This window comes from Parambassis ranga, chromosome 9 (genome assembly GCF_900634625.1).
Source record: "Parambassis ranga chromosome 9, fParRan2.1, whole genome shotgun sequence".
Lineage (NCBI taxonomy): Eukaryota > Metazoa > Chordata > Actinopteri > Ambassidae > Parambassis > Parambassis ranga.
This window is the reverse complement of record NC_041030.1, coordinates 7540780-7561413: the sequence shown is the minus strand read 5'-3', so window position 1 is coordinate 7561413 and position 20634 is coordinate 7540780. Positions and strand designations below refer to the sequence as shown.

The 20634-nt window shown below is 42.9% G+C and overlaps 3 protein-coding genes across 3 annotated transcripts; 2 read left to right on the top strand and 1 right to left on the bottom strand.

The window, feature by feature from the left end:
* The first annotated feature begins 250 nt into the window (after positions 1-250).
* dnajb5 (DnaJ heat shock protein family (Hsp40) member B5) lies at positions 251-8738 on the top strand. Its single transcript, XM_028415153.1, has 4 exons — positions 251-485; positions 1196-1467; positions 2186-2847; positions 6778-8738. The coding sequence occupies exons 2-4, from the start codon at positions 1257-1259 to the stop codon at positions 7009-7011; spliced, it is 1107 nt and encodes a 368-aa protein (XP_028270954.1). The 5' UTR covers positions 251-485; positions 1196-1256; the 3' UTR covers positions 7012-8738.
* Positions 8739-9336: 598 nt separating this feature from the next.
* Positions 9337-13759, top strand: akr1a1a (aldo-keto reductase family 1, member A1a (aldehyde reductase)). Its single transcript, XM_028413484.1, has 9 exons — positions 9337-9403; positions 9907-10004; positions 10080-10199; positions 12254-12405; positions 12498-12693; positions 12782-12831; positions 12907-13056; positions 13143-13302; positions 13552-13759. Exons 2-9 carry the CDS (start codon positions 9924-9926, stop codon positions 13615-13617), a joined length of 975 nt encoding a protein of 324 aa, XP_028269285.1. The 5' UTR covers positions 9337-9403; positions 9907-9923; the 3' UTR covers positions 13618-13759.
* On the bottom strand, positions 13760-20549 carry vcp (valosin containing protein). Its single transcript, XM_028413481.1, has 17 exons — positions 20393-20549; positions 18970-19081; positions 18687-18859; positions 18459-18601; positions 18215-18345; positions 17997-18128; positions 17811-17913; positions 17483-17616; positions 17122-17257; positions 16549-16661; positions 16055-16219; positions 15825-15947; positions 15516-15728; positions 15091-15399; positions 14782-14937; positions 14542-14696; positions 13760-14317 (listed from the first exon to the last, which is right to left on the bottom strand). The coding sequence occupies exons 1-17, from the start codon at positions 20407-20409 to the stop codon at positions 14212-14214; spliced, it is 2421 nt and encodes an 806-aa protein (XP_028269282.1). The 5' UTR covers positions 20410-20549; the 3' UTR covers positions 13760-14211.
* Positions 20550-20634: the final 85 nt, after the last annotated feature.

The window sequence follows — 20634 nt, the reverse complement described above, 5'->3', positions numbered from 1 at the left end:
GTTTACCCATTCTGTGCAGCAATGCAGATTTATGTTGCTATTCCTATCAGATACATAATCTATCATGTTTGCAGGATTTCAAGAAAATAAAACGTCAAGGAAATGGATTCCCTTGGACTCCGGGAGTAAATGGAAAGTCTGAACTTTTCTTTTGCTTTGTTTCTTTTCCAAACCCAGTGAACGGAGCAGGCCTGTGTCCCTTTGCAGCTGACAGCATGGCCGCTGCAGTGCTGTAGTTTCTGGTTGTGTCGGTTGTCTGAGGTTTTCCAGAGAAGCGTCAGATGCAGCTCGGTGTTTGGTCACCGGTTATTTCAGAGCCCGTTGTGTGATCCCGGCGTCCTGACGTCAGTTTATAAGGACCCAGCAGTGCCGGGGCGGCAGGCAGGCAGACAGCGAGGGCTGAGGGGGAGAAAGAGAGACACACAGAGGGAGGAGAGGAGCCGGACCATGTTGATCTGATTCTTCGCTATTTGCACAGCATTCTGGTAGGTTTCTGCTTTAATCATTTCTTTGCACTGTGTTGTTGAATCTGGTATTCTGTCTCTTATTTTTCGTTGGATGGCTTTCTGTGGAAAATCAGTCGGAATAACCCTCACTGTGGGTGGCGGGTGTAAAAAAAATGTAATTAATCAGATTTAAATGATTATGTTTAAGGATTTATGAGGTTGTGAGTTGTTATAGCGTGATGTACTGTCATAGATGTAGCTTTTTTCTTCGTCTTCACTGCTGTCTTGGTCCACGGGGATATCGCCGTGTTCTGTTCGGCTCCGCAGTGTTTCAGTGAAGGGGTTTCTCCTGTGAATCTCTGCCCAGCTGGTAAAACACACAGTGGAGACACGTCATGTTCCTATAGAAGCATTCCAGGATAGATGCATTCTAAATATATATAATAAATATCTTTTGAGTGTTGTCTTTACCTGCCAGGCTGAGCTTATCAGGAGAAACCCTTTTTAAAGCAGATGAAGGGAATTCCTTTACACTCCACCTGATTCTACATCAGCAGAACCCACATCCCCATAGCAACAGTTAGTAAAACCAGTACAATGTCTTCCCATTTGCAGCTATCATTAAATAGAGTAAAAGCCCTGAAGGAGAACTTGAGTTCACTTTGCACCTTTGCCAAGTCATATATACTTTTGCTCTGGGCAGCATCTGCCTCAGAGGGGTATTAAGACTCTCCTGTGTCTCTCACCAGTGACTGACCACAGCCTGAGTTGCAGAAGAAGAGGGGGGGTCCCAGTTATAAGACTGCAGCTATGGGGAAGGACTACTACAAGATCCTGGGTATCCCCAAGGGGTCCAATGAAGAGGAGATCAAGAAGGCCTATCGGCGCATGGCGCTGCGTTTCCACCCCGACAAGAACAAGGATGCCAATGCAGAAGAGAAGTTCAAGGAAATCGCAGAGGCCTACGAGGTGCTCAGCGACCCAAAGAAGAGGGTGGTCTATGATCAGCTAGGAGAGGAAGGTGAGGAGGAGGGTATTATCTGTGGTTTGATCCTGTCTGTGTAATGAAAGCAGTCAGTCTGCAGAGCTTCGTCTTTGTTTAACAGGCGTTATGATGACTTAAGTCGTTATTGAAATAGCTCAGGAACAGACTCAGCTTTCAATATGACAGTGGAGAACCATGGTGGGTTTCAGTCACTGAAGTAATAATGCTGTCTCTTCTATGTTTTCATGTTTATGTGCTGGAGTTATTGTCATTTCTGGTGTCAACAACACATACTAGCTCTATTACCTTGTAGTCTACCTCAGCTGCTAATGTTGTGTGTGTTGCTGACAGACAGATGGCCTAAGATCATTACATGGTTGGGATATGAATAGCAACGACTGCTGTAGTTTTCATTTGTGGGTGTTTGGTGCATGTGTCTATGTTGAAATGGTGTGTGTGTGTGTGTGTGTGTGTGTGTATGAGTGTGTTGGATGGAGTGACCTGGTATTTCATGAGTTCCTCCACCACCAGGACTGTTTAAAGATCGGTGATGCTGTGGGATTTTTCCCGCCCACGTGGGCTCCACTCTTCTCTCAACTGTTACCTATACTGTATTTTCTGAGCAGGGTCCTAGATAGAACAGAATATATATTTCACTAATCCAGAGGGAAATCCAGGACTGTGTCTGCTGTATCTGAGTATATTATTGCTGGTTGCTGTTAGTCACATTTTTCCCTCCATTTCTGCCTCTCAGGTTTGAAAACAGGGGGCAGCAGCTCTTCAGGTGCTCCTGGCAGCTCGACATACCACTACACCTTCCATGGCGACCCCCATGCCACCTTTGCCTCGTTCTTCGGGGGCTCCAACCCCTTTGACATGTTTTTTGGCTCCAACCGTGGCCACAGCCGCAACAATGGTTTCTCCTTTCACAATGACCACAGTAACGAGACGGAGCAGGACATGGATATGGATGATGATGACCCCTTCACTCATTTTGGGAGACAGTTTGGTTTTCCAGGAGGTGTGAACAATGGCTTCCCAGGGGAGGGCCACAGGAGGAGGGCTGGGCCATCAGAGCGCTTGGGGACCAGCAGGAAGCATCAGGACCCTCCAGTGGTCCATGAGCTGAAGGTCTCGCTGGAAGAGATCTTCCATGGCTGCACCAAGCGCATGAAGATCACCCGTCGCAGGCTGAACCCGGATGGGCGGAGCATGAGAACGGAGGACAAGATCCTCAACATTGTCATCAAAAAGGGCTGGAAAGAGGGGACCAAGATTACTTTCCCAAAGGAGGGGGATGAAACCCCTGAGAACATTCCTGCCGACATAGCCTTTGTGCTTAAAGACAAGGGGCACGCCCACTTCAAGAGAGACGGTTCCAATATCATTTATAACTGCAAGATCAGTCTAAAAGAGGTGCGCTCGTCCCTTTTGATCTATCCTCTCTCTCTCTCTCTCTCTCTGACTTTTTACCTCCTGCTGTTGCACTTTTGAATGTGGATCAGAAGATAATGCTGCTGAGGATGGGAGTTTGAGCCCCAGTGTAGCAGCCTTTCTTCAAATCATTCTTGTCACATAACCTGGGCAAACAGTGGTGACTGACTGTAATTTAGTTGTATGATTATGGCTGGTCATATCGAGCATATTGAGGAGAGAATGTATGTGGGTGTTGCTGGAGGACAGGATCAGTGAAAGCAGAGTCTTTGTCACTGCGGTGTGAGAGAGGCAGCAGAAATTTAGTGTCCATGTGTGACTGGCATAAAGCCATCATCCTCACTTGTTCTGCACTGCTCTATTGAAACAGATGCATAAACACATAAGCAGGAACACAGGCATCAAGCCATAAACACACACACAAGCATACACACTCTTGCATCTTCAAGGGTATTTGCAAACACACTCAGTTAAAGATGAATTGTAGTGTAGCAGTGGTGACAATCCCAGCTGCTATTATGGTGACTGGCAGAACATTTAATTAGCTGCTCCTACAAGGGCATCGGGTCCAGCACAGCTCTGCTCCATCTGTAAATTACTCAAGCTTTGGTTCTAATAGCGCTGCCATTCACTGGTCTGCACTCCACATGGTCGGCTAATGACAGGTGTTCTCAAAGAGTCGGGAGAAGTCATGGGGGTTGATTGTTCTCAACTCAAGCCAAATGTGAAGAGTTTCTTTTCTGTAAAAACAACACTGACTCTCCTATTTTTCCTCAGAAGTAATGCACTGGAAAACAGGGACGCCTCCACGCAGCAGCACAATGAAGGCTAGTTAATGAGAGCACATTAGAGTTTGTTGAGTCATATTAAGGAGGAGATGGTACTTGATCAAACCTGCAAAGTGATTAAGTTTGCACTGCAGAACTCCCACAGCTAAACCCTGGGCTTTTTCAGCAGCCAGATAAGAGACTTAAGTCAGACACAGCCAAAGACGAGATGGGGAAGAGAAGGGGCGATGTGGCTGGGGTGTGGGGTGTCTGGGGAATATTAGGGAAGTGGGTCAGATGATTCAGTATCCAAAGCAAATACGAGCTCATATTCCACTGCTTGTCTGTGCTCTGCTTTCCTGAAGAAGTGATGCTAAATGCTGCAGTGAAAGCATAACATACTGCACGCCAGACAGCCTGCTAAATGTAATATGGTAAATGTTATGCAGTTCACCAGTAGAAAATATGAACTAAATGTACCAAAACAAAACTCGGAGAAGGATAGTGACACATTTTTGGAGCAGATATAATTATTTTGTCATATTGTGACTGCTGTGTGACTCCTGTGCTGGTATGCTGGGCAGTTTAGTTTTCTGCCTGAAGCATGCCCTGATGAGCAGCTTGGTTTAGTGCTGCCATGCTTGTTTTACCATGCTGTAAACACCTGTGAGACGCTGCTTGAGGCAGCTTCCAGCCCTTGCAGTGTCTTCACTCTGACAGCAGTCAGAAGCAATTAGCACAAATTCGACACACTGATTTCCCCGAAACCAACCAATATCAGGATCTATAGGGAGGCATTAATTATGCCTCTGCAGTGTGCTGCTGTCCTCTGTGGCAGTGCATTTCTAGCTTGTGTCACTGCTGCATTCAGTTCAGCACCAAAACCCACATCCAAAGACAGGTAGGTGCTAACTGTAGCTCTAAAGGCTAAGAGGACAGGTTTTCTACAGCTCTACCTCTGTTATCAAACAACTGAAGAAGATGCTGGATCTCTTGAGGAAAGACAGCATGTACATTTTTTCAGCAGCTATTGTGTTTTAATCCTGTCAGTTAAGTTAAATATAGCATAGGCATCTGGCAGCCCACAATCGTGTAAAGACACTTAGAATTATAAGGACACATTGCGGTCATAAATACCTCATCGATTTAAACATGATAGTTTAAAGAAGTGGCCCCAGGGTATCAATGCAAGTCTGGAGAGAGTTCTCACATCAAAAAGTGCATGTTTGTGTTTGTCTCTGTCAGTTTGTGTAGCCCTCTGTCTGAGCTGAAGCTTATGTAATCAGTGGGCCCTCAGATCAGTTGGCAGTGTGTGTTGAGTGTCATGGCAACCTGTCTCTGTGTGTAAGACTTGTGTTAGTCAATGGAACTGTTCATAACAAGAGGATGAGCCACTAGTCCCCCATTACAGTCATAGGCTAAATCGCCTCATTATATATGTAGTGGGTAAGCGCACGGTGATGTCATGGCTGGAAAACTCTGCCCTCTGAAGCAGCTGCTACATGTATGACTATGTTTGTTGGAAACAAAAAACAGCAGACAAGACAAGAAAATCCCCCTACAGTCCTAATGCAACACTGGCCAAGTAATGAGGTGGTCCTAGAGGATCAGCACGTGCCAATGCAGGCTGAATCACTATTACATCACAAGGGACTGATGGACCCCCCCTCTATTTATATTCAATTAGCAAATGAGAATTTCATTTGATCATTGTTAAACATGAAGACTTTCAGCAACTGGTTGTTGCGTTAGCGTTAGATCATAGCCAAGCTGTTGGACTCTTGTCAGTATGTGTGTGTGTTACTCACACACCACATTTGTTGTGACAGAAATAGCTCAACTACCTATCAATAGATTGCCCAGACATTAGCGTATTTACACTGACGATGAACAATCTTGATAATTCCCTGAGGGTTTATCCTGTGCTATGTGTCCTGTGGATGGCACAAAAAAGTATTTTACATCTATCTTTGCTAAAGTTCCAGATGATCAAATCAAGTCAGAAAATAGAAAATAAGCAAAAAGGTGGATTGTCAGTGGAGATGAGGTAGACGGTTGACGGCTACTTAGATAGTTTGCAATGTATGTTCACACCCATTGACACCCACTTGTCACTCAAAGCAGTTATGCCCTCAATAATGCTTATCTGCAAGGTCTTGCTCACTTATTTTAACACAGGAGTCAGTGAAAACTGACAGAGTAGCATGCTAACCTGCTAACATGCAGTCAAATATTGTATGCTGGGCTTCCAGCCCAAGGAGTAGGATAAGTAGTGACCGGTTACAGAAGTCGACAGCCAGCATCCGAGTCTCTTTGAAGACCATTCTATCATCATCCAAAACACACATTCCTAATTTGCATTTTTAATTTTTTTTTTAATCCAAAATTATTTTAGAAGCTTAAAAGCTTCCAAACCATTTCACTCCCAGTGAATTATATTCACCCACAAGGCTTCTCTGTATTTCTTTCTCCACTTCTTTAATGTGCTTATATAAGAAAGTTTGTTATTCATGAGTGCTATATAGTTCTCTCTATTCAGCACAAATCTGGTGAGTGTTACTCAGTGGAAAGCCTGTGAAGTTGTGATAACCACAGGTCTCAGAGTTTAGTTTAGTTCTCTCTATAGTCTGGTTGGCATTGTGATAAGGAGGTGAGGCTTAGTGTGTGTGTGTGTCTGTGTCTGTGTGTGCATGTGTGTTTGTGGAGATCTGACAAGGCCTCCAACTATTTACGAGCTCAGCCGATTCCTGCCTCACTTCATTAGCCCCAGCTATGAGACTGTTGCTAAAATTAGTCCCCTGTGCAATATGTAGCCCCTCCAACGCTGACACACTTACACACAAACACACAACGACACACACACAGACCGGAAAACTTATCCACTGCCAAGTCATGTTTTCCCGTTGGTCCTGTTTCAAACGCTGCTCTCTAGACCCTGTAGTTTTGATGCTAAATAATTTGTCACACACTTTTTGTCTCTCTTCTCACACACATCCCACACAGAACTCACAATGTTTGTGTTATGATGACTTGCTGGGGGATATACTCCAGGATTTCTTCATGGAAACATGAAGTCACTGAGGTATTCATGGCTTTGGCATTCCTACCAAAACTTCTAACCCTCTCACTATCCTCTCCTCTCCAGGCATTGTGCGGCTGCACAGTTAGTATTCCCACGATGGAAAACCGCATCATCTCCCTGCCGTGTCACGACATCATCAAGCCTGGGACAGCGAAGCGACTCAGAGGGGAAGGCCTGCCTTTCCCTAAGAACCCATCGCAGCGTGGTGACCTGATTGTGGAATTTTCGGTCCGTTTTCCTGACAGGATCCCCCCTCAGTCCAGAGAGATTATCAGACAACACCTCCCTCAGTCATAGGAAGACACCAATTTCTCCACCATACACTCATGAGTAAAACCCAGAAAACTACCCCTAACACTCCTCTCTTATATTGTATTTACTCAAACAGATGCTGGGTTTATATGGACTACATGGTAAGAAAATGAAGGATGTACATTTTTCCTGTTTATTTCTGTCCAAGCACACATACTCGCACACAAGTATATACAAACACATACACACACATGCACCTAAGTGGTGCTGAAGATGGGCTTAGCACAGTTGTGGCTTTTACCCAGATCTTCTTTTCTTAACTGTTTTATACTGATTTATCAGTGGTTTTATATGCTGTCCAACTCTCTGATCCTCGTCTTTTTGTGATAGGATGAACCGTGAGATATTTTTTAAAGGAAACATTTAATTTTTACCTTGAGTGTACCAGCAGCTCTAGTGTGTTCAGTGCAAACCCTCAGTGTTGACTCAACTCTTCCCTCTACACCTTATTTTTGCTTTCAGTCTAATAGAGCACTGAGCTTGAAGTCTATAGCCCGTTTAGTACGATCTGCCCCCCCCCCCCCCCCCCCCCCAAAATAAGTTACCGTCTACACTTAAAGTACCACATTATTCCCAATAATATTAATGGATTTTTGCTGCATTGTAAAATCTGGGAATGACAATCACATACTGTAACAGGAGTGTAAGCTTACTCATTACAGCCTGCACATTATATGGGTGCTTTCCCTTCTGAGCTGTGTGGCTCCTTTGAACTGAACAGCCTGGCTCAATATCCAAGGGACTATTAGGTGCCTTAGCCCAGTGTCATACCACATATGAGAACACACACACACACATACAATAATATACACAAACAGCCATGTTTAGTGCACAACAGATGATGCCCTATGCTGTGTTAGACATTACCATAAGGAGCCGGTAATTTAAAAAAAATCAGTATGTAAGCAATGTAAAGTTATTATTGTACTGTATGCAGGCAGGAGCATTTTTAGGGAGAGATTTGATACAAGACTGATGATTTTTGCAAGTGCATCCCTGTAAAGTGCCATACAAGTACAGGCTGGGTTTCTCAGAGGAGCATAAGCATGAAGTATGATCTGTAGTGAATAGCTGAGATCTCTCTGGGAAACCCAGCTTTTGTGCATATTCTGCTTTCTCTTGTGGCATTTGAAGGCCATGTCTTGGTGCTACTGTGAGCAGTGCCAAAAATAGACCGTGTTGGTGTCTACTTTTTGGTTTCATACAGTACTCACTTTGTGATTTGATGACTGCTTCTGTCCACTGTACCACCTGTACATCAAACTTTACATAATGTACAACAAGTAGAAACCCCTAGGAAACAGGTTTGTGACGATGCAGCAGCTATTCACTGTCTCGCCTGCAGGGGGCTCTGCAATCTCTTTTCAACTCTTCCTACTGTAGTTACACAGCAGTGATAAGAAGTATGTATGGATTACGCAGACAGCATTAGTAAGTCGTATAAATGTAATATGTATGGGGATAAATGCTTGAATGCACTTTTATGTTGTAAGAGGTATTAATGAATAATGAGATGTGGAGAAACTTGAATGCGCTGTCCCAGGGTGTGATATTTCTGCCTCTAAGCCTAACAGGACGCTGGACTGCAGCTACACCCAGACTGCACTTGTGCTGCTGCTACTGAAAGACTCACTGTCACTGCTTATGTGCATTTGATAATATTTATGAACTTTTCAAAATGGAAACAAATAAACCAAAATGTGTGAAGTTTACCCTTTGTGTTTCTTCTGTCCAGAAAGTGTTATGGGCTAAAATGCAGATCATTTCACCAAGTGGGAAGTAGTGTGCATGTAAAGACACAGTCAGGGAAAGTAAAAAACAAATCATTAATTGTACAAAACTGAGGCCAGCATTTCTTGGTAAAAGGTGCGGCCATCTTGGGAATTTGGTGCTATAAGAGAGGATGGTTGTAGAGGTCAGAGGTCAGGTGAGCTCTTCTTCACTGTGATGGTTTTTAATGTTTGCCTCCCATCAGCTGTCACATACAATTAAAAAGCTCCACATAGTTAACAGTTAACTAATTAAGATTTAAAAGAAAAATTTATTAACACCAAGGACACTTAATGGGAATCACGAGGTAAGAGAACCCAACACCCAAACAACTGAATGTATCTTGTGACCAAGCAGTAGGGCTAAAATCTACTGTTATGATCATATATTCAGGAATGTAAAGATAATAAAGTCTAAAACGAGGATATTAATGTGCATATATTGATATTCTATCATTTCTGTCACACTGGTGATCTGTTTGGACATGTTCCATGCATGAGTTACACATAAACAAAAGAAGACAGACTTTGACCTCAACCAGCCAAAACCCAGGGGGGCACACAACTCTCAACTGGTCACGGGTGCATCTGTCAGAGCATTCAATCAGGTACGAGCTCAAATCTACATAAAGTCTGTGTTTGAGGATTAGTGAATGGCTGGGTCTGTTCTGCAGCTGGGTCAGCAGCCACTCAGGGCGGGTGATCTGTGTTAAGAGATCATGTGGCAGCTGATAAACAAAGTGTGTGCACATGGTGAGGATATAGTAGATGATTAGTGAACTGTAGGAAGACTGCCTGAGATGTGCCGCAGTAACACGACACTGTGAATAATGGCATATAGCTGCATCAGCCATTTCTGGCAATAAAACCGGGTTCACAGGGAGTTTATAGTGAAAAACACTTCTCAGTTTAGAGGGTAAAAAAACAACTAATAACAGAAAGTAGGTCACTAGATGTTATTTTCTGCTGTGTGTGTGAGTGCTGCTGCTTCGGGGTTAATGAATTCAGATGTGTGTTAATCAGAAACAGAGTAATAGGACTTGGACCAGTCATGATGACTGGTCAGCAGCTGGGTCCAGTTCTATAGCTCACACTGTCTGTCCTTCCTCAGGTCCTCAGAGCTGCAACATGAGCACCTTTGTGACTCTCTCCACAGGGCAGAGGATGCCCGTGGTCGGGCTCGGCACATGGAAAAGTGCTTCAGGACAGGTACAGCTTTACACACCATATACACCTGTGCTTTTGGATAGCATATGGATTGTGTCTGTGTCCCTGTGTTCTCAGGTGAAGCAGGCGGTGATGACAGCTTTAGAATGTGGATACAGACACATTGATTGTGCTGCTGCGTATGGCAATGAGCAGGAGGTTGGAGAGGCTCTGGCTCTCTGGGTCGGCCCTGGAAAGGTAAGAAACTCTGGTCATGCTTCATTTAGTTTGTTTCAGATCTTCGAGTCAGCAACCACAACTCGAGATACAGTTGTGTTCAAAATAATAGCAGTCCAACATGACTAACCAGATCAAACATTGTTTTTGGTATAAATCATATTATTATACTGAGGAAACTCCTCAGTATTTGTCACAACACGTCAGAGGACAGGAGGTCCTTCCTGCCAGTGGCCATCAGACTGTATAACTCCTCCCCTTCCTGTAGGGAGAAGAGCTAGATAATCATGTCATGCATCACTGTCATTCCCTCCACTGGTCTATATTTGTATTACTCATATTTGTACTGCTCATACTGCGTACTGTACTCTGATTTGGATTATAGTGACACTTATACTCTTATACTCTGTACTTAACTGCATTTATGTAACTTGATACCTCTAAGTTTTATCTTATCTTATTACATGACAAAATATTTTCCAGTAGGTGTTGTAGTGTCAGAGAAACCAACAGACCCAACATTCATTATTTGAAAGCTCCCGAGTCTGTGAAATTGATTAATTAAGTAAAAGAGGCATGTTCAAAAGATTAGCAGTGTGGAGTTCAATCAGTGAGGTCATTCATTATATGAAGAAAGAGGTGTCATTCAGGTGGCTCTTATTTAAGGATGAAACCAGCACATGTTGTACATGCAATTCTCTCTGAGAACCTGAGAAAGATGGGTTGTGCCAGACATTGTTCAGAAGAACAGCGTGCTTAATTTAAAACATTGATTGGAGATGGGGAAAAGTATAAAGAAGTGCAGAAAATGCTAGGCTACTCAGCTGAAATGATCTCCAGTGCTTTAAAATGGAAAGCCAAACAAGAGAGACGTGGAAGAAAATGGAGGACTACCATTTGAATGGATCAAACGATAGCCAGAATGGCAAAGTCTCAGCCAATGATCAGCTCCAGGGAGATCGGTGATGGTCTGAAGTTACCTGTGAGTACTGTGACAATTAGAAGACATTTGTGTGAGGCTGATCTATCTGCATGAAGCCCCCGCAAAGTCCCACTGTTAAAAAAAAGACACGTGCTGAAGAGGATGCAATTTGCCAAAGAACATATCAACTGGCCTAAAGAGGAATGGAGAAACATTTTGTGGACTAATAAAAGTAAGAGTGTTCTTTTTGAGTCGGAGGGCCACAGACAGTTTTGTCAGACGACCCCCAAACACTGAAGTCAAGCCACAGTACACTCTGCAGACCGTGAAGCATGGTGGTGCAAGCATCATGATATGGGGATGTTTCTCTTACTATGGTGTTGGGTCTATTTATCTCATACCAGGGATCATGGATCAATTTGCTTATATCAAAAATACTTGAAGAGGTCATGCTGCCTTACGCTGAAGAGGAAATGACATTGAAATGGGTGTTTCAACAAGACAATGACCCCAAACACACCAGTAAGTGAGCAGCATCTGGGTTCCAGACCAACAAAATTAAGGTTATGGAGTGGCCAGCCCGATCCCCGGACCTTAATCCAATAGAAAATTTGTGGGGTGACAAAAATTCTGTTTCTGAGGCAAAACCAAAAAATGCAGAGGAATTGTGGAAAGTTGTCAAATCATCCTGGGCTGGAATATCTGTTTGCAGGTGCCAGAAGTTGGTCAACACCATGCAGCACATATGTGAAGCAGTTCTCAAAAACAGTGGTTATACAGCTAAATATTATTTTAGTCATTCACAGGAATGCTAAATCTGAACTTCTTTTTCAGATTATTTAGTAAATACTATTTTTTTGAACAGCTCAATATCGTTTTTCCTTTATTTTCTGTAAAGTAATTAAAATATTGATAATTTTTTCTTCATGTTTTGATGTAAAATATAATGTGCAGTGTTCCCAATGAATGAAAATATAATTTCTAACGTTTTTAATTTAGCTTTAAATTGACACATATTTCACTCAAAACAAACGCCATCTAGTGGACCATGTGATATGTGCAAGTAGAGTGTTTTAGTGGGTTTAGGTCAAACTATCTTCAGGTTGTTGCAGTCTGCTGAAACATAGAACATCGTCTGATCTATTCACTGCAGGCTCTGCAACGGGAAGACATCTTTGTAACGTCCAAACTGTGGAACACCAAGCATGACCCCATGGATGTTGAAGAGGCATGCAGGACCAGTCTGGCCCATCTGGGTCTCTCTTACCTGGACCTTTACCTCATGCACTGGCCCATGGCATTTCAGTAAGAATGATATAAGTTTGTCTTCCCACCTGGCTGTTATTATGCATCTGTATGAAGATGAAATTTCCACACATCACTGGTATGCATTTCAGGTGTGGGAAGGAGCTGATGCCTCGACGGGAAGATGGAAGCATTTGTTACTCCGACACACACTACAGAGATACTTGGACAGCCATGGAGAGCCTTGTAGATAAAGGTCTTGTGAAGGCCTTAGGACTGTCCAACTTCAATGCCAGGCAGACAGATGACATCATCAGCATGGCCAGACACAAACCAGCGGTGAACCAGGTGCTATAATTGCATTTGAATTGCAAATTCAACTGAGATTTAAATTCAGACATAGGCTGTGACTGAAACTTGTCTCGTTGTGCCGCAGGTGGAGTGTCATCCTTATTTGTCTCAAACAGCCCTTATACAACACTGTCGGTCAGTATAAAGCCTAAACCTAACATGAAATTACATTTTCTTTTCCAAGATTGATAACAATTGCCTGCGCTACAGGTCAGTGGCAGTATGTGTAACAGCCTACAGCCCTCTCGGCAGTGGAGACAGACCCTGGGCCTCTCCTGATGAACCAAGTCTCCTGGAGGATCAGCGACTGGGAGCGATTGCCAGGAAACACCAGAAATCACCTGCCCAGGTTATACTAAGGTAAGATAGTAAACCTCACAGTTTCACATAAACCAAGGTGGACGACTTTTGTGTGCCTGTGAAACCCCATCATACAACATTTATAGGTGGCAAATTCAGAGGGGTGCAGCATGCATCCCCAAAAGTGTGACACCTTCCAGGATCCAGCAGAACCTGCAGGTGTTTGACTTTTCTTTGTCACAAGAGGATATGAAGCTGATTGAATCATTCAACCGCAACAAGCGTTTCATCGTTCCAACAGTGGAGGTGAGTCACTAATCTTATGAAACTTCAAAAGATTTGACAGCCAATTCTTCCCAATAACAGGACATGCAGCTCCAGTTTTGTGGTAATATTTAAACACCAGTCCTGCAATTGCTGCATGATGAAGAAGCACAGCTAAAGCATCAAGCTGTCAGGTTTCCAGTAGATCTCATGTACAGTGGACACTTTTTTTTTTAAATGAAAGATGGATACAGCGAGGCATTTTGGTTAATAACTGTTTTTCTATTACAGAGGAATGGCATGAGAGTGTGTAGGGATGCAGAACATCCTCACTTCCCCTTTCACGATCCCTACTGAGTCTGAGGGCTGAACATTGCCACATTGTTGATTTCCTTTGAATATACCAATAGTTACAATCCGTAATTTGAAGATTTAATAATATGGTATCTCTGTGAGAATGTACACCAACCCTGTATAAATAAAGTTTGACACTAGTCTATTTCCATTTCGTGAGATTTTATTTTCAACAACATAACCTTGACAAATTTGTAATACGTTATATGCTACTGTTTATTTAAAAAAAAAGGAGGAAGTTATTATCAATGTTTTTTTTCTTTTCTTTCCAAGTCTATCATAGAATCCGTCACTATAGCCATTCATGTTGAATGTGATATACTGAGAATGAGGCCACTCAATAAACGCCACCCCCTCCCACCCCCATCAAGAAGGAGAAAAAAAAAAACTGCAGTCAGTCACTCTCCATTTCCAACATCCCCTTACCCCACCAACAACAAAGCCAGGGCAAACCAAGCGGCTACATGCTTTCTCCAAGGGAACTCATACAAAAAAAAGGAACACATGAAAGAAGCACAAAGTCCTAAAAATGTGGAATCTGGTGAGAATTTGTACAGGTGTGATCCCAGTACTGACCACTGTGGGGCAGTGTACATTTTATCCATAAAGGTCATCATCGTTGTCTTCATTGTACACTGGGCCGCTGCCAGTTCCTCCTGTGCCATGGGTTGGACCACTGCCACCTGCGGCACTGGAGGGGAACCTAAAGGACAAGGGACAAAGCCATAAACATGTTTATATAAATAAACACACACACACAATGAAATGATAAAGATTTTATACATGCATAAGTTCATCATAATAAAAGTGTGATCATAATTATTTTCTCCAGTAGATTGGCCAATTATACTGTAAGGTGTCACATGTGTCACTCTTCAAAGCTTAACCTCACTGAGCACTAGTGATGATAAAAATGTAGAATAGTACCTGAAGCTGCCAAAGCCACGGCTTTGCTGCAGTGTCTGAGCAAACATCTCATATTTGCGAATGTCGTTGTCACTGACAGAGCGACGTGCAAATCGCATTGCCTCTTCAAAGTGGTCCTTCCTGATTTCTGGTACAGGGTCATCCTCTTCAACCTCCTGTGAAGATAAAAAAAAAAGTGTGATAACATGACAAATGTTGGGCAGCAGCAGAGCATTGATAAAAACTGAACAGAGTACCGACCATAGCTGATGGGTTGGTCTGCCTCTCCCTCTCTCTGCGGATCTCGTTCTCGATACTCTCTCTGATTGCCAGCTTACACGCCCGCTGGCAGATCTCTGTAAGATCAGCTCCAGAGAAGCCATTGGTCATCTTAGCCAGGAAGTCCAAGTCCACATCCTGTCAAACACAATGAAAAATTAAAATGTGGAATTTTCCTGCAATTTCAGTTAGTCAGCAGGATATATTGATTTCATAATTCTTATCTTATTTCTACAGGGGACATGCAGAAGAACATATTTCTATTTATTGTGAAAAATAAATAGCAGTCACCTTGCTGATGGGGCTCTTGCGGAGGTTGGCCTTCAGGATGCTGATCCTGCTCTTCTCGTCAGGCAGGGGGATGTAGATGAGCTGATCCAGACGGCCAGGTCTCAGGATGGCAGGGTCAATGATGTCTGGTCTGTTGGTGGCTCCAATGATAAAGACGTTTTTCTTGCTTGACATTCCATCCATCTCAGTCAGGATCTGGTTGATGACACGGTCGGCAGCTCCACCGCCATCACCCACATTGCCACCACGAGCCTTGGCTATGGAGTCCAGCTCATCAAAGAAGAGAACACATGGGGCTGCTTGACGTGCCTGGAAACATAACACACAGACCAGTTTTAAAAAAACTGTATAATATCAGAACTGTACAAAGTAAAGATTGTGACCTTCAAACTTAAGTCTTTGCTGTCCCCTATCAACATTCTAACCTTGTCAAATATCTCTCTGACGTTGGCTTCAGACTCTCCAAACCACATGGTGAGCAGCTCAGGTCCTTTGATGGAAATGAAATTCGCCTGGCACTCATTGGCGATAGCTTTGGCAAGCAGAGTCTTACCACAACCAGGAGGCCCATAGAATAAGACACCCTTGGATGGGGTCATGCCAAACTTGAGGAACTTGTCTGGGTGCTCCACTGGGTACTGTTTAGTGTGAAGGGAAAAAAACATTAAGAAACAATACTTTAAGTGTACATTTTGGGATATATCAACTGTGTTCTAGCTGAAAAAGGATCATACCTGCACCAACTCCTGCAGCTCCCTCTTGACATCCTCCAGACCTCCGATATCATCCCAGGTGATGTTGGGAACCTCAACAACAGTCTCTCTCAGTGCAGATGGGTTGCTCTGGCTCAGGGCCCACTGCATGCCAATGTCAGATGTGTTAGCATTACCACAAAAAGCTCTTGCTTGCATAGTAACACCAGCTTTCTATTATCCAATAACAAAAATATGTTGCACGGGCTTACCTTGAAGTCATCCATTGTGACAGCAAGAGAGTTCATAACTTCAGCATCAATGGTCTCATCCTCAAGGTCAATTAGGTCCATCTTCTTCCTGATGGCCTGCAGGGCAGCCTCAGAGCAGAGAGCAGCAAGATCTGCTCCCACATGTCCATGGGTCTCATTGGCTACCTACAATATGATACAGATACACTTTAATGAGCAAGTCATGAGCAAAATGAGCAACTCAATTGATATACTTGTAGCTTAGCTGCTTAGTATCCAAGAGATGCTAGGACACAAGGAATGCCTAACAAGAGAACACCGAGTGATCACAATGATCAAGGTGACAAATGAAGGAATGTGAACATGGCAGTTGATGTGACAGTATGACAGCCATTCTACATTACATAGACACATACTGCTCGATCGCTCCGATTGCTGCATTACAGCAATGAGCACATGACTACATTTCCTCTTCAGGAAATCACCTGACTACAATAAAGAAAGTGTGTACAAACCTGTTCCAAGTCAACATCATCAGCCAGTTTCATATTCTTGGTGTGAATCTGCAGAATTTCCAATCTGCCAGTAGCATCAGGAATACCAATATCGACCTCTCTATCAAAACGCCCTGCAGGGATTTAAAATACTTTTTAGTCATGATAAAACACCACACCAAACAAAAAGACGAGACATGCCTCATGATTATCTAAAAGCACCAACAGTAGATATTTGTTTGACTCTTCTCTAATGTGCAACAGCAGAGTAACACTTTACACCTGTGATATGGATTACAAAGCATCCATATCTAATAAATCAATATCCTCTTCCAACCCTTTAAACATATTGGAAACATCCCATGCTTTTAACACAATGGAACTGCACAAATGTGAGAAACCATAAGTAAACTGTACAAAATAAACACCGTCATACTGCTGGTTAAAAACGATCCATTTCAACAAAATGATTTGAGGAATCATCATGCAGATTCAGATGCAGATGTTATAGAAACCCGTTTACTTAAAATGTCTTACATGTCAAGCTCATAAGTACAAATAAGTCAAATGCATGCTTTAAAGTAGATACATTACCAAATCTTCTGAGTGCTGGATCAATGCTGTTGGGTCTATTGGTGGCAGCCATGACAATGACGTGAGCTCTCTGTTTCAGGCCATCCATAAGGGTGAGCAGCTGAGAAACAATGCGCCTCTCCACCTCTCCATGAGTCTATAAACAAAGCAACAAACTGTTACCACAATGCAAGTATCTAATATCTTAGCTAGATAGATTTTACAGCAGCATGTGAGGGACTGCACAAAAAATTTAATTATGATGTGGGGAATACATAATGTGTGGCTGTAGTCACTTTCAAGGTCAAGACAGTCACAGCAATTGAAACGTAGAAGTTATAAATGACACTATTATTCAATAGTCCATTCAGTTTCCCCTCACCTTCTCTCTCTTTGGAGCAATTGCATCAAGTTCATCGATAAAGATGATGGCAGGAGCATTCTTCTCCGCCTCTTCAAAAGCCTTTCTCAGGTTACTCTCACTCTCTCCTGCCAGCTTGCTCATGATTTCAGGGCCTAGAATGTCACAAAAAACAGTCACATGTTTTCTCACGTTATATCCAAGCATACTTTGATATGACTGAATTGTTATTGAACCATCAAGAAATATAAGAACACAAGGCAATGCTGCCTGGGTCTAATCCAGTACTGAAATACCACTGAGTAGGAAGAAGTGTGTATAAAAGACAAATGTGAATGAATCTTCACACCATTAATCAGGAAGAAGAAGGCTCCAGTTTCATTCGCCACAGCTCTGGCAATCAAGGTTTTTCCAGTGCCAGGAGGTCCGTATAGCAAGATTCCACGTGGAGGCTGATAAGACAGAAAACCATCTTTGATAAAAGAGCTATTGTGTATTTTATGTATGACGGGGGTATGCTAAAAAAGTGCCTCACCTTGACGCCAATGGCCTTAAACAGTGCAGGGTGTCTGAGAGGCAGCTCCACCATCTCTTTGATCTGAGCCAGCTGCTTTCTCACCCCTCCAATGTCATCATACCCCACCTCATTGAGGGACTCTTCCTCATCCTGCAAGTTGAAACAAAAAAATGAATTCCCACAAATTTTATTTTTGATGATTGTCAGCTTGTATACCATATGTATGTGCTACCCACCTCTCTTCTGATGGGCTCTCCCTCACAATGAATGACTGTGTCTGGAGCCACAATGCAGTAAGGTGAAGGATCAGTCTCCACTACCTTGAACTCCACAGCACGCATCCCTCCTCTGACCAGGAAAATATCGCCTGCAAGGTATGAGAAAAATCATTTATTTTCCCAGCAGAGCAACATGTATATGGCTACTCATTTGCATGAGTGGCAACGCAACACAAACTTTGTCCTGACATTGGAAACTCACCTTTGCGGATTGGCCTGTAAGCCTCAAGAAAGTATGGCTTCAAGTAGACTTCAAACAAGTTGCCAGTGATACCCTCTACTGTGTCATCTATTGGAAGGACATGAATCCTCTTTCCATACTTCACATCAGGACATGGCTGAATGCTGAGGAAAAATGTTAGAGAACACTTAACACCTTCTGATTTTAAGGACTGCAGTAGGGGAGAGACAAAGGTGTTCCGTTTCCCACCTGATGACATCGCCAAGGCGGACCCTCAGATTGTTGCGGACAACCCTGTTCATGCGAACCTTTTCGTCAGAGCAGGTGTCATCCGACAGGACAATGCAAACAGTCTCCCGTCTCTTTTTCCCTTTCATCAGCACTGTGTCTCCACGGAAGAGCTGCAGCTCGTCCATCTTAGTCTTTAAACACATTAGACAAAGTATTACAAATATTAGTACTGGTTATAACAAATAGAGAAGGTTTACACCTTGTTTGATACAGTCATGCTTAACACTTGGCATTTGTCTACCTGCGAGAGGGAGACCACACTGTTGTCTTCATTGATGGATTCATCAACAATCAGTCTGTTTGGTCTGTTCTTCTGTTTCAGAATTGCAGTTGCTAGATCATCATTTTTGGATCTACGACAACAAGCAGATTAGAAAAAGTCACTTAAAATACTGTGCATCAATTCAACAAAGGCTGAAATCTGGTTACTGTTTCAAGAGTTTCTAGTTTTTTTCCAGGAACATCACATGGAATCACAAAACACCCATTTAAACAACACCTTTAGGATTTCTGTGTGGGGTGTCAGTATGATTAATTCGTTTCCCTCTTGACACAACAGCACCACTAAGATAATATATATATATAAATGTATATCGATGATATTGATAAACCAGTATTATACTACAAAATTATAGGACAAACGAGTCGTTTAACAACTCGTCGATCACTAACTATTGAATGTGACAAAACAGAAAAATCGCAATAATTCCTATATTCACAATACTGTTAAACATGTTCTCAGTAATGAGAAAACAGCCATCCGTTTCTGGAAAACTCCTGTCCGGTTTATGCAGTTTCTCTTTCATGTTGTTAGCATGCTAACATTAGCATTTGGCTAGCCGACTGGCGAGCAAGCAAGCCCAGATGACACAGCAAAAGAATTAGGGAAAAAAACTTTGTTAGCTAGCTAAGTCGCCTTGCGATATATCCGTGGCGTGCCTTTCCATACATTTGCTGCCAACGTTATCCTGAGTTACATATTAATCAGATGTCTTAATCCGCGACTGCGAAATAGAACCCACGTAAATTGTCGAGCATTTAGAGTGAGCAGTCAATCCTTTTAGCCTGCTAGCTTGGTGCACTATGTAGAATAGCTGGAGGCAGCCATGAAGTTAGCCTTCTGGATGGCTAGCGATTTCATTCGTAAAACCACTCCAGTCAACGCCGTTTATAACGTAGAGTTACATTTGCAGTTTAACGTCAACTACAATGACAGGCTATTAAGCAGAGAATAGGCCAATTTGTTAGTGTGACGGTGGATGGCTTTGGCCTTGACACTATTGCTAAGCTAACATTAGCACGAAAACACGACAGCGATGACTGCGCTTTGTCAAGTCGCTGTCACACAGCTGGCTAACTCATTACCGTTAACCAGCCAACAACAACCGAGTAGGTGACAACTGTTAGACATATGACAACAGCTCATCGTGGCAACATTAACATGTTAGCACAGTGCCCATGTTATATTATTCAACCGACGGAAGTGCGGAGGCTGAAGTAACTGACCCCATTAGCTCCCCTGCTAGCAAATTCGGTAAGGCATTAGCATTCATGCTAACTTTAACGAACTGATGTATTCTGAACTGACGTTAGGGATTTAAACCATTTTTTCGGATAGCCATTGTTTTCAAAAACGGATTTAAAAGACTGGAATGTCTACTTACTCTCCTCCCGATGCCATGGTCGTCCACCTGGATTACAATTAATAAATAAACAAAGTCTAGCTAAATGTTTAAGAGGCTTAACCGGTTCTCGTTACTCAACGTTCTCTGTGAATTCACACGAAAGAGCAGCAGTTTCCGTGCTTTCTTTTCTGTTATACCGTGAGCTGGGTGCATTCATCATTGTGATTGGCTGGAGGTCGTCTGTCAGACTCAATAACCAATCATAAAACCTGGTGTCGGTC